The sequence below is a fragment of the Mytilus edulis genome, chromosome 11 (genome assembly GCF_963676685.1).
Source record: "Mytilus edulis chromosome 11, xbMytEdul2.2, whole genome shotgun sequence".
Classification (NCBI taxonomy): Eukaryota; Metazoa; Mollusca; class Bivalvia; order Mytilida; family Mytilidae; genus Mytilus; species Mytilus edulis.
Window position 1 is genome coordinate 71,747,576 of NC_092354.1, and position 14,285 is coordinate 71,761,860.

At 35.1% G+C, this 14,285-nt stretch overlaps 1 protein-coding gene across 1 annotated transcript; it reads right to left on the minus strand.

Moving 5' to 3' along the window:
* Positions 1-1,375: 1,375 nt before the first annotated feature.
* On the minus strand, positions 1,376-5,448 carry LOC139494972 (uncharacterized). Its single transcript, XM_071283095.1, has 2 exons — positions 5,348-5,448; positions 1,376-3,177 (listed from the first exon to the last, which is right to left on the minus strand). The coding sequence occupies exon 2, from the start codon at positions 3,165-3,167 to the stop codon at positions 1,491-1,493; it is 1,677 nt and encodes a 558-aa protein (XP_071139196.1). The 5' UTR covers positions 3,168-3,177; positions 5,348-5,448; the 3' UTR covers positions 1,376-1,490.
* Between the last annotated feature and the right edge of the window lie 8,837 nt (positions 5,449-14,285).

Genomic DNA, 14,285 nt, shown 5'->3' on the forward strand with positions numbered 1-14,285 from the left:
CGGTGGACCGTCGAGTGTCAACCTGGGAACAGTATATCTAATACATATGTTCCTGTGTCAACAAACGTAGTAGACTTGTTCACTGAAAAGACGAGGATAATAGTTTCATCTGACATTTGTTATGCAAACCCAGTTTTGATCATGATATTTAAAAAGACGTACTTTTTTTCAATCTATGTATTAATAAACTAGAAAATTCCAAATTGTAAATATCTCTTCATCTGGACCGACTTGGCATCTACTACGTTTGGACGGGTCCATTTCATTAGTAAGGTGATCGATAAATATTACGGAGTTTTGACAGAAAAGGAAAACGAACTTATTGTTATGTGTTTTCAACAAGGGTTTCGTTCAGCTAAATTATTTGCGCAAATAAAGTTTGTCTATTTTTAGATTACAGGTAATAATTTGACACTACGCATTATTACCTGTGTAGTGATTTTGATTTTACGATAAATGTATGAATGAACGATAATTTTATGAATGAACAAGAGCACCTGACCTCTTTAAGAAACACAAATTAAACATAAAAAAACGTATTTATTAGGAGATAATTCAGTTAAATTTTCAATACTAAATCAACAACTGAAATGAATCCATATTTTGTTGAAACATCGTACGAACGGCGGAAAACGGAATCGCATTTATAAAAATGTACTTTTTTTCACTCGGACTTCTATGTTATTTGATAGTCAAACGGTTGACCCTTTAAATACAAAAATACATCTACAAGAACATATTATGAAACTTCTTAAATCCACTAACTTTTTATTAAAGTTTCAAGCTATGTATTGCATTAGAAAACATACATAGGTGTTAAAGAATGACTGACCAGGAGCCTGTTTAACAAAATACTATGGCTTGATCTGGGCGGAGTCTCTGATCTGGGTCACAAAGATGGCCATACGCGACGGCATAAAAGCAATTGCTTTAAAAACGTTAAAAAGGCCAAATAAAGTACAAAGTTGAAGAGCATTGAGGACCATAATTCCTAAAACTTTTGCCAAATACAGCTGAGATAATCTATTCCTTAGGTAGAAAAGCCTTAGTATTTCAAAATTTCAAAAGTTTTGTAAACAGTTAATTTATAAATATGACCGTATCAATGATAATATATGTCAGCACAGAAGTGCTGGCAATTTTGCTTGGACTTCTTTATCCAAAGGGTTTAACTAAAAAAGGAAGGAATTATGTGATACTAATTTTATATAGAATATATATTATTACATAGAATGTAGAAATTAAACATTTCAAAAATATATACTAGCAAAAAAATCTAGAATCACTAACATCTTCATTAATAAAGGAGATAAATACTCAAAGCGATCTATTTCGGATCCCTATTCTATTATGAAATGTAACAACATGAATATCATTGTCAAAGGTTCATATATTTATGAAACTAGGGTGTATATGAAAAAAATTGATGGTTTATTATCTTTTCACATTAAAAAATGTATGCAGAAATAAAATGCTATTCTTCGTCTTAACTACACAACTTTATACAAAGCAGCATTGCCACTACTTTTATCACAAACTAGAAGAGAGTTGTTTTCCTTGCTATAGTATACAGCATTTGGTTCGGCGAGACCGTCGTCTTTATTAAGTAGAATCTTGCTTGCTTTTCCATCATGTTGAATAAGCACAAGATTGTTTGAAGCACGCCCAACTACAAATACGTTTTGATCTTTATCAAGGGATAGTCCTGTCGGAAAGCGTATGGATTCATCAATAAACGTCCATATCTCAGTTCCGTCCATGCTGCAACAATGTATAGTATGCTTTGATGAATTTGTGTAGTATATCCTTGTACCGGAAGTTGTTAAATTTTTTACTTCGATTCCCTTGCATTTCATTTCACCTATTCTTTTCCCCGAAGGATCAATTACAACAATTTCTTCCCTGCCTGTGGCAACATAAAACTTACCATTATTGTACACTAAACTGAAGCAGAAAAATCCTAGTTTTAAAGTCTTCTGAACACAACCATATTTTACGAGATCGATACGTTTATGATATCCACAAGAGACAGCCACACCATCCGATTCAAACAAAGCTATTCCATTTGAAGGAGAAGATGTAGTGATATTACGAGTATATATACCGAATGCATTGTATTCTTGAATGTGATTAGTTGTTGTCTGATAATTTGCTACCAGTATGTGTCCGTTTGGTAAAATCATGCACCCATCAACAAATATGAAACCATCTTGCTTTTGAAGGTTCAGTTTTTTGTCTAATTGAAGTACTACATCCTGGATACATCTCTCTTTTATGTGGCTTCTCTGTATCTGTGCTTGTCCTATTTTAGAATCATATACCAGTAAACCAGATTCACGTTTTTCTAGCTTGATTTTACCAACTTTGTCAATTTGTTCAAAAAGATTATTAATAATCGGATGAAAATCGAGCTCAATATCATAACTCCTGGAACGGCAAGTTACTAACTTCATCGACCTGATCTCTTCGTTGACGCTTTTAAATACTTGTCGGGTGCCGAGAAAGACATGAAGGTCAGAAGCGAAATCTTTCAACTTTAACGTTTGGTCTTTAAGTTTTATCAAGTTTTTCTGTGCATCTTCAAAATCTTTCAAATCTTTGATGCTTTCTGACATACATTCGTCAGATATGGACGACAATTCTTGTAATAATCTTTGTTGTAACTCGTCAAAGAAGCGGACGGCTTTCTCTCTGGTGGCGCTAATGGTTTTCTCGATATCACGTCTTTTGGCCTGGATTGATTCGCATACTGTGTTACGGTCACGTATAAAATTTTCTATATTTTGTAATGATCTGTTTATGGTATCTTCAAGATCCTGTATCACCGTTGAGTGTTTTGCATTAGCTGTAACATCCTCCAGAGGCACAACATCCGGGCATATTTTGTGCTCAAAAGACACACACGCTTTGCAGAGTGGTTCATCGTGACTTTTGCAAAACCAATCAATTTTTTTGTTGTGCTGAATACAGGTTTGCTCAACAGTTACATGTTGTATATTACGATATGTATCTATTGAAATAAGTTGATGACTTCGAGAAATTTTTGTCGCCTTATGGAACTTTTGGCAGTCTTGACAAAATCCTTCTTCGCATTCAACACACCATGTATTAGCTTCCACTGTTTTATTATCATAACAGCATGGGTCGCAAAATATAGGCGTAGACATTATTTTATGCCTATAAATAAAATAAAAGGTCTAATAAATGAATTGTCGAATCAATAAAATAATTTAATCGCAATAATTAATCTCACATTTGTATCAATATTTTAAAAATCGCAAATATAAATGCAAGAATATAAGTTCACAGTAAAAAGGAGACACACATTTGATCTACTCGTATTACCATTTATATTCATTATAATTTACCTCAAATGCCAAATTGTGATTGGTTCACACGAGGGAGACAATCATCTATATCATACGGTTCAACGATAAATATTTTTGATTGTCCCTTTAAATTAAAAAAAAAAAACATTTTGGTTCCACTTTTTGTCATTTTTGTTTAACCGTAACGGTTTTTAGTAAACGACATCATATATCATTACTTTTAGTTTAAGTTTACAAGAATGATAGGACATTCAGTATAATAAATTAAATAACATAACTGAGAGGGTGATGGAGCAGATTACTACCCATTGGAAACAATGTTTTCTCGGTGTAATAATCTGCCCTATCACCCTCTCGGCTATGTGTTATTTATATAATGTTTCCCGAAAACTACATTATTACAATTTCGGAGCTCAGCGATAAGTTTTGTTCTATTATTTCATCATTAAATTACAAATTTGAAACCCTTGGATCAATACTTTCCTTATATGTGCGAGATTGATTGATTATTGTTTGAATTACGTCCAGTGACAAATATATATCATGCATCTTCAGGACGAGAACATATTTACAATTAAGAAAGAAGTTCATTGATTAGTCGTATACTGTGATTTCAAGTTTAACATTAAGAACCATTGGTTCAATAGCTTCCTTGTAAATTAATGGTTGCTTTAAGTCCAGTTGCAAATAGTTCATACATGACCAGGACAAGAACAAATTAAAAATAAATTCATTAGGCCTTGCCGAAGGAGGAAGATGAGCAGAAAAAAATGAATGCCAATATATGGAACATGAGTGTATATGAGATAGGATCAGAATTTTAGCCTTTTTAACAGACCACCTACGGACAATCATAGAGTTGCCAAGGTTCATAACGTGCAGAAACCATGCTATCACTTCAAACAAAGTATCAGATATAACGGCCTCATTTAAACCAGTCGTATATTATTAATTGAATGACATAATACGATTTATTTCATATCGGTTTAGAATGAGATTCTCTTATTGGATTAAAAGGGGTCACAGGACATTCTTTATTCTTCAGTAATAAATTCCATCGGTCATTAACAGAAAAAAACGGACCAGAAAACCGGTCGTTAACGAACTTTTACATGATAATGACCGATGGGGCGTGGTTTCCGTCTGATAATGACCTTTGGGGCGTGGTTTTCGTCTGATAATGACCACTGGGGCGTGATTTCTCTGTTAATGACCGGTGGGGCGTGGTTTCTCTGTTTAGAGAGATGTACCTATAATAAATAATTTTCATGTTTTTAATATTATATTTAGGTTGTTGAATTGTTTATTATATGTTTTCGTTAATTATAAAATTAAAGATAACTTGATTAAGTATTTATATACTGAAAATTCCACTAAAATGAATGGCAGTATTACTACGATTGGTCTTCACTGTTTGCCATAGAAATCGTACAACTACTCGAGTTTGCTGTAGGCATTTTGAATTTATGAGAATTTTCCAAAACATGGTTTCTCAATGAAATAAACATAATGGTTCTTGAAAAACTGGTCATTATCGTGATACATGGACTGCCCGTAGGACAGTGGTATTGACTGCGACAGCGATAATGACCTCGCCTACGGCTCGGTCATTATCACTATCTTAGTCAATACCACTGTCCTGTGGGCAGTCCATATATCATGATAATGACCAGTTTTTCAAGAACTATTATATAAATATATGGGCTCGTATGTTCTATTAACAATAATTACAGCAGCTACAAGGTTAAATAGCATAATTGACACAAATTCAAAACTGCATTGTATGACATATTTCGTGTGAAAGGACGACGACGCATACGTCAGTTATTGATATTCTTCACATGACTTTAAAAGTTCTTGTGAGCTAGAGGGTGATGTTCAATGTTTTATCTATGTTAACAACTGAGCCTAGTTTCTAACAAGGAAGTTGAATTTACCAAAGCCAGGTTGTCATAAAAATCGCTGAATAATATAAAAATAGATGGTATAAAACTACTAAATAGTATATATACATGTACCTGTGCTGCTAACAGTTTTTAGTTCCTATATATATGTCACTACGGTTTAATCCTTTGTTCTTTGTCTAACTCAAATTTCTTGTGTGGTCGTGACGTTGTCGTATATATATCACTATTAATAACTTTAATTCGATAACGAGACTTTCCAATCTAAACTCGGTATATAGTATTAAGTTAGGAAGGAAGGCGGGAACTTTAAAAAAGATATCAGACTATCGTTATAAGAAAACCAAACTGTCCACATTTAGAACGGAGTGGGGTCGGCTGAATTAACAGTTCGGTTCCATTGCAAATAAACAAGGCATGTTCTTATATTTCATTGACAATTATTTTTAATTGTCGAAAAAAACAATTAGTCCGAAAACAATACACAGATGCATGTTCGATACATTTAACATGCAATCATTTCTGCCGAGAAAATCTTAAAGGTATCAAAATCCAAGTCATTGTTAATGTTCGTAGCGATTAGCAAAGCAAGGTTCGACACTAACTTTTTTTTACAACTAAACCTTTGGGCAAAAAACCAAATTTTATTAATACTTGTTACAAAGATATATGTTGTATAATGTATATAGGACATGTTTCAATTAAAATTTTAATCGACTCTGTGTATTTGTTTGACGGATTTCTATGTGTGTCCATCTGATGTGTTCTTATTTTTTATATTGTTACACTACTGTCCATGGTTAGGGACCGGAAAGGGGAGGGGGGTCTTACATGTTTAAACCCGTCACATTCTGTATGTGCCTGTCCAAAGTCTGGATAATGTAATTCAGTGGTTGTCGTTTGTTGCTGTGTTACATATTTGTTTTTCGTTCATTATTTTATACTTAAATTAGGTTTGAATTGATTTACATTTGTCATTTCGGGGCATTATATAGGTGACTATGCTCATTGTTGAAGGATGTACAGTGACATATAGATGTTAATGTCTATGTTATTTGGTCTCTTGTGAAGAATTGTCTGTCTCATTGGCAATCATACCACATCTTCTTTTTTTATATACTTTTTCATTAATCAAAAGGTTTTGTCGACAATTATACTGTATCTACTTTATAATGCCTAAAATGTTCTCCGGTTAATTTACTTAAGAATTGAATGCTTCTTTTTGTAACTTCATTGGGGTGTAGAAGCGTTGACCGAAGTACATTTTGTATGAAGTGCGGAAGTGCTTCATACTAATAATGTGCGCACGGTCAACGCTTTTACAACCCTATGAAGTTACAAAAAGAAGCATTCAATACTTATAATTACATTATTTTAGCAATGATCATGAAAACACGAATTTTATTATTGTTTTATTTAATTTACCTGTGCACTTTTTGTTGGACCACGTGTTATCATGAATGAAAAGTTGTATTGAGCAATGCAATTGCTTACGGAATAACACGTGATGTGCAGTTAGCCAATCAGAATAAAGTATCATAAGGAAACAAACATCTAATTTAATTATTCTGAATTGTGATACGTCAAGTGAACCTCTTATTGGGGTGTCATTTACTTCCAATTTGCCAATGCAACGATGACCGTTATTGTTTTTGATATATATTAATGATATAGCTGATGGTTTTTCTGGATTTGGGAGGCTTTTTGCAGATGACACTTCAATAGGTCATATTGCTCCTAATGAATCCATTTTAAAAAATTTAATCAGCACAGATCTTGTTTATTTAAATGCGTGGTCAAACAGATGGCTAGTGAAGCTTAACCCAAATAAAACAGATATTATGATATTCAGTATGAAAACTATACAAAGTAATTTTTCTTTTGATTTTGATGGCACTACATTAGAGCCAGTTCATACGCATAAACATTTTGGTGTCATATTTAGTAGTGATTGTAAATGGAGTAAGCATGTTGATAAGCTGATAGAAAAAACTTCCAAGCAGCTTAATGTTTTACGAACACTAAAATTTAGACTTAAGAGGGAATATTTGGAAAAAATTTATATGACTTTTATTCGGCCAATTTTGGAGTATTCGTCAGAAGTATGGGATAACTGTGGACAAACAAATTCTGATCGGTTGGAAAATATCCAAATCGAGGCTGCTCGAATAGTTACGGGATTAACAAGTTACGCTAGCCGGAACAGTATCTATTTAGAGACGGAATGGGAAAAATTAAGCGTCAGACGGGAGGTTAAAAAATTATCTATGTTTTATAAGATTATAAATAACCAAGCGCCAGATTATTTACACGATTTGGTTCCGGATTTTGTATCAGATATTTGTAATTATAATTTGAGTAACAGTCAAAATATTACTATTCCCGTAAATCGTTTATCAGCTTATCAACAGTCTTATTTTCCGTCATCTATTGCACTGTGGAACTCTTTAGACTTAAGTATAAGACATATTCCTACGTTTTCCTTTTTTAAATTAACCTTGCACAAACTATACTATAGAAATAATAAATCTCCGAGATTTGGTTCTTTAGGAGATCGTTTGAATTCTGTTTTACACACAAGGCTGCGTAACAGATGTAGCGCACTGCGTGCTGACTTGTACAAAGCAAATTTAATACAAAATGCAAATTGCTCATGTGGTTTTATTAATGAAAATGTTGAACACTATCTATTATATTGTATTAATTTTTCAGCTCAGAGAAATCTGATGTTTAACGAAATTAATGTCTTTAATGTAAATATTACTATCGATTTATTATTATTTGGCGATGATGCTTTACGTACTGAAGAAAATGATATTATTTGTTTATCTGTTCAAAGGTATATAAAAAATACCAAACGTTTTTCTCTGCATTGACAACCTTAATTCTGCTTACCAGGGGCGGATTTAGGCGGGGGCGTGGCGGGCGTGCGCCCCCCCCCCTAAAATTTGCAAAGCATGGGTTGTCCGCACGTAATAAGTATCCGAAGAGACGACGAAAGCTAGCCTAATGTCGTTGCATTCAATCTGTTTTAACATTCAAACAAGTATTACTATATAAAACAGTAATTTAACAGAATTATTTAACGTGATTACTAATCAACTGACCTATTGTTTATTTAAGTTCTATAAACATGACTTTTTTTGTTACACTTCAAAGGAAGGTGTCAAACGCGGTACTGCGTTTGATGACAAATATCATAGGCTTTCAGCAGTTAGAATAAAACAATTGTGACATTGTAGTTGCAGTTTTAGTAAACAATTTCTTTGATAATCGAAGTTCAAAAACATCCCTACATCACTTTCCCACGAAGAAGGTGGAAGTGCCCTACCCACTATTTGGGTTATTTCATCATGGCACGACCAAGAAAGCAGTCTAAGTTAGATTCTTTCTTAAGGAAAGATAAAGATTATGGTTCAAGCGAGAGGTTAGTTTGTTAATTTTACTCATTGCGTAAACCCCTGAGGGTTTACGAAGTATATATTGGACGATATATGTAGTCTTTCGGAACACCGGATGTTATTCGGAATACATCTGTCCTTTCTATTGCCACCTTTCATATACATGCGCAATAGCTTATCAATTGACCTGTTGAATTAGCATTAGCATCATGAGTTGCTATAGAGATGCAAAATTTATCATGACACAAGCTATTTTAATGAGCATTTGAATACTTCCTTGCACGCAATTGCAAGCTGCTAATATTTACCTTACATATATCCGTAATAATTATTTTAATTAAGAGTCAGACGTTGAAACCTGGTTACCAGCTGTGTTAATTCATGAGATAAGATTTCATTGACAAGCTTACACAAAAATATAAACGTCAGTACTGGTACCGCTGCCAGGAAGAGCTGGTTAATTTTAGTGACAATGATACGAATCAGTTTTGGCGTAGAATTGGTCAAATTGGTAATGGACGTCAAGTTGGTTACCTATTCCCTATTCCCTATTCGTTACCTATTCCCTATTCCCTATTCGTTACCTATTCGTTACCTATTCCCTATTCCCTATTCGTTACCTATTCGTTACCTATTCCCTATTCCCTATTCGTTACCTATTCGTTACCTATTCCCTATTCCCTATTCGTTACCTATTCGTTACCTATTCCCTATTCCCTATTCGTTACCTATTCGAACAAATTTTTGAGACTTATTGTTTTTGCTCAGTTCTTATTATTTTTATTATTCTTCTTCTTCCTCTTCTTCCTCTTCTTCCTCTTCTTCTTCCGCCACTTTAAAAATGAACTTGTCCGCAGCATTTCTCCAAAACTACTTGTCAGATTTACTTAGGGTTTCATAAAATGTTAGACTAATATGTCTAGGTTAGCCATCAATCGTTCATTTGTGCATTGGGGTCTATTAAGGGGTATTTTTTTTTTGGGGGGGGGGGGCAGAAAGAAGGGAGAGGTTTACTATAGAACCCTATGGGATTTTATTTTCTAAAATTTTCAAATGAATATAACTTGAAAACTGTAAGTGATAGATACATGCAGTCTTCATAAATGATTAAAGGACAATAAAACAAATCACATGAAATATAGGGGAGTCCCCGGGGGTCATCCCTACCCCCTGCAATTCGAGAATATGCTTTTAACTTGTAAACAGTCCAGATCCCCACCCCTAAACCATATATATTCTTGTATGGGACAATAAAACTAATCAAATGAAATTAAATAAAAGTTCCTGGGGGTCACCCCACCCCGTTCAATTTGAGAATGTACTATTATTTTGTAAACGGTTCAGATCCCCACCCCTAAACCATATATATTCTTGAAAAGGACGATAAAACAAATCAAATGAAATTAAATGGAAGTCCCTGGGGGTCATCCCCACCCCGTTCAATTTTAGAATGTGCTATTATCTTGTAAACGGTCCAGATCCCCACCCCTAAACCATATATATTATTGTAGGGGACAATAAAAATAATCAAATGAAATTAAATGGAAGTTCCTGGGGGTCACCCCCACCCCGTTCAATTTGATAATGTACTTTTATCTTGTAAATGGTCTAGATCCCCACCCCTAAACCATATATTGTCTTGTAGGGGACAATAAAACAAATGAAATGAAATAAAAGGAAAGTCCCTAGGGGGTCACCCCACCCCCTCTTGTTTGAAAACTTATAAACGGTCAACATCCCCACCCCTAAACTATATATATTCTTGTAAGGGACAATAAAACTAATCAAATGCAATTAAATGGAAGTTCCTGGGGGTCACCCCCACCCCGTTCAACTTGAGAATGTACTATTATCTTGTAAATGGTCCAGATCCCAACCCCTAAACCATATATGTTCTTGTAGGGGACAATAAAACAAATGAAATAAAATAAAAGGAAAGTCCCTAGGGGGTCACCCCATCCCCTCTTGTTTGAAAACTTGTAAACGGTCAACATCCCCACCCCTAAACTATATATATTCTTGTAAGGGACAATAAAACTAATCAAATGAAATTAAATGGAAGTTCCTTGGGGTCAACCCCACCCCGTTCAATTTGAGAATGTACTATTATCTTGTAAATGGTCCAGATCCCCACCCCTAAACCATATATGTTCTTGTAGGGGACAATAAAACAAATAAAATGAGATAAAAAGGAAGTCCTGAGGGGGTCATCCCACCCCCTTTTGTTTGAAAACTTGTAAACAGTCAACATCCCCATCCCTAAACCATATATATTCTTGTAGGGGACAATAAAACAAATAAAATGAAATGTAGGTAAAGTCCCTGGGGGTCACCACCACCCCCTCCTGTTTGAATACTTGTAAATGGTGGAGATCCCCACCAGTAAGCCATATATATTCTTGTATGGGACAAAAAATCAAATCAAATGAACATGGGACCATATGAATAGCGAGTTATGGGAGCTTTATTTGGAAGACTTCGTAACAGCATCCTGTTACAATTACTTCTTGTTGTTTATACTCTTATATCTGGTAATAGTTCTAAATTTGTTGAGGTAAAATTATCTTTTTGTGACCTATTTATATGTGTTTGTGCTCAACCGATCCTTTTACTTTATGTTCGATACTCATTTGTTCCTTATTTGATTTTTATACGTTCTACCTTTTAACTGCTTCATGTCCGTATGTTTGAAGATGGATCTTGGTTCGAAGGGATGAAATCACCGTGTTAGCGCTTGCATAAAAAAAAAGATGTGGTATGATTGCCAATGAGACAACAACCCACAATAGACCAAAATGACACAGAAACTATCAACTATAGGTCAATGTACGGCCTTCAACAATGAGCATAGCACAAACCGTGTAGTCACCTATAAAAGGCCCAGATATGACAATTTCAAACAATTCAAACAACAAAACTAACGGCCGTATTTCATATACAAAAAAATAACGGAAAACAAATATGTAACACAAAAACATACGATAACTACTTAATTTCAGGCTCTTGTCTAGGGACAGGCACATACTAACATAATGTGGTGGGGTTAAACATGTTAGCAGGGTGTACATCGTTTCGGAGCATGCAATTACCTTGTTTAATTCGTTCCATCACTCGCTTATAATTCGCTTATAATATGTGTATCATACGTTGCACCTTTTAAAACATGATTTTCAATTGTTTTGTTGTCTCTGGTGGTAACAATGTGTAATTAGAGATGAAATGACCCTATTAGCGTGCATGTACCCGTTCCAGCGATCGGTAAATACCCTGTTACCTATTCGTTACTTATTCGCTTATAATACGTTTGTTGTACGTTGCACCTTTAAGAAACGGATTTTCAAATCATATTGAAATACCCCTATTAGCGCATATTACCCGTTCCAGCGCTCGGATAATACCCAGTTACTTATTCGTTCCTTATTCGATTTTAATGCGCAGGTTATACGTTGCACCTTGAAATAAATCGTTTTTTTAATTGTGTTCGTGTCTCTGGTGGTAACAATGTCTTCTTAGAGATGAAATGACCCTATTAGCGCGCGTGTACCCGTTACAGCGCTCGGTTAATACCCTGTTACCTATTCGTTACCTATTCACTTATAATACGTTTGTTGTACGTTGCACCTGTTAGAAAAGGATTTTCAATTGTGTCCATGTCTCTAGTGGTAACAATGTCTTCTCAGAGATAAAATGACTCTATTAGCGTGCATGTACCCGTTCCAGTTCGCGGATAATACCCTGTTACTTATTCGTTCCTTATTCGCTTTTAATGCGGGGGGTAAGTATACGTTGCACCTTGAAATAAATCGTTTTTTAATTGTGTTCATGTCTCTGGTGGTAACAATATGTTCTTAAAGACGAAATGACCCTATTAGAGCGCATGTACCCGTTCCAGCGTTCGGTTAATACCCTGTTACCTATTCGTTACCTATTCGTTACCTATTCACTTATAATACGTTTGTTGTACGTTGCACCTTTTAGAAAAGATTTTCAATTGTGTCCATGTCTCTGGTGGTAACAATGTGTTCTTAGAGATGGAATGACCTTATTAGCGCGCATGTACCCGTTCCAGCGCTCGGTTAATACCCTGTTACCTATTCGTTACCTATTGGTTACCTATTCACTTATAATACGTTTGTTGTACGTTGCACCTTTAAGAAAAGGATTTTCAATTGTGTTCATGTCTCTGGTAGTAACAATGTGTAATTAGAGATGAAATGACCCTATTAGCGTGCATGTACCCGTTCCAGCGCTTGGTTTATACCCTGTTACCTATTCGTTACCTATTCGTTACCTATTCACGTATAATACGTTTGATGTACGTTGCACCTTTTAGAAAAGGATTTTCAATTGTGTTCATGTCTCTGGTAGTAACAATGTGTAATTAGAGATGAAATGACCCTATTAGCGTGCATGTACCCGTTCCAGCGCTCTGTTAATACCCTGTTACCTATTCGTTACCTATTCACTTATAATACGTTTGTTGTACGTTGCACCTTTAAGAACATGATTTTCACTTGTGTTCATGTCTCTGGTGGTAACAATGTGTAATTAGAGATGAAATGACCCTATTAGCGCGCATGTACTCGTTCTAGCGCTCGGTTAATACCCTATTACCTATTCGTTACCTATTCGTTACCTATTCACGTATAATACGTTTGATGTACGTTGCACCTTTTAGAAAAGGATTTTCAATTGTGTTCATGTCTCTGGTAGTAACAATGTGTAATTAGAGATGAAATGACCCTATTAGCGTGCATGTACCCGTTCCAGCGCTTGGTTTATACCCTGTTACCTATTCGTTACCTATTCACTTATAATACGTTTGTTGTACGTTGCACCTTTAAGAACAGGATTTTCACTTGTGTTCATGTCTCTGGTGGTAACAATGTGTAATTAGAGATGAAATGACCCTATTAGCGCGCATGTACTCGTTCCAGCGCTCGGTTAATACCCTGTTACCTATTCGTTACCTATTCGTTACCTATTCACTTATAATACGTTTGTTGTACGTTGCACCTTTAAGAAAAGGATTTTCAATTGTGTTCATGTCTTGTAGTAACAATGTGTAATTAGAGATGAAATGACCCTATTAGCGCGCATGTACTCGTTCCAGCGCTCGGTTAATACCCTGTTACCTATTCGTTACCTATTCGTTACCTATTCACTTATAATACGTTTGTTGTACTTTGCACCTTTTAGAAAAGGATTTTTAATTGTGTCCATGTCTCTGGTGGTAACAATGTGTAATTAGAGATGAAATGACCCTATTAGCGTGTATGTACCCGTTCCAGCGCTCGGTTAATACCCTGTTACCTATTCGTTACCTATTCACTTATAATACGTTTGTTGTACATTGCACCTTTTAGAAAAGGATTTTCAATTGTGTTCATGTCTCTGGTGGTAACAATGTGTTCTTAGAGATGAAATGACCCTATTAGCGTGCATGTACCCGTTCCAGCGCTCGGTTAATACCCTGTTACCTATTCGTTACCTATTCACTTATAATACGTTTGTTGTACGTTGCACCTTTTAGAAAAGGATTTTCAATTGTGTCCATGTCTCTGGTGGTAACAATGTGTTCTTAGAGATGAAATGACCTTATTAGCGCATATGTACCCGTTCCAGCGCTCGGTTAATACCCTGTTACCTAT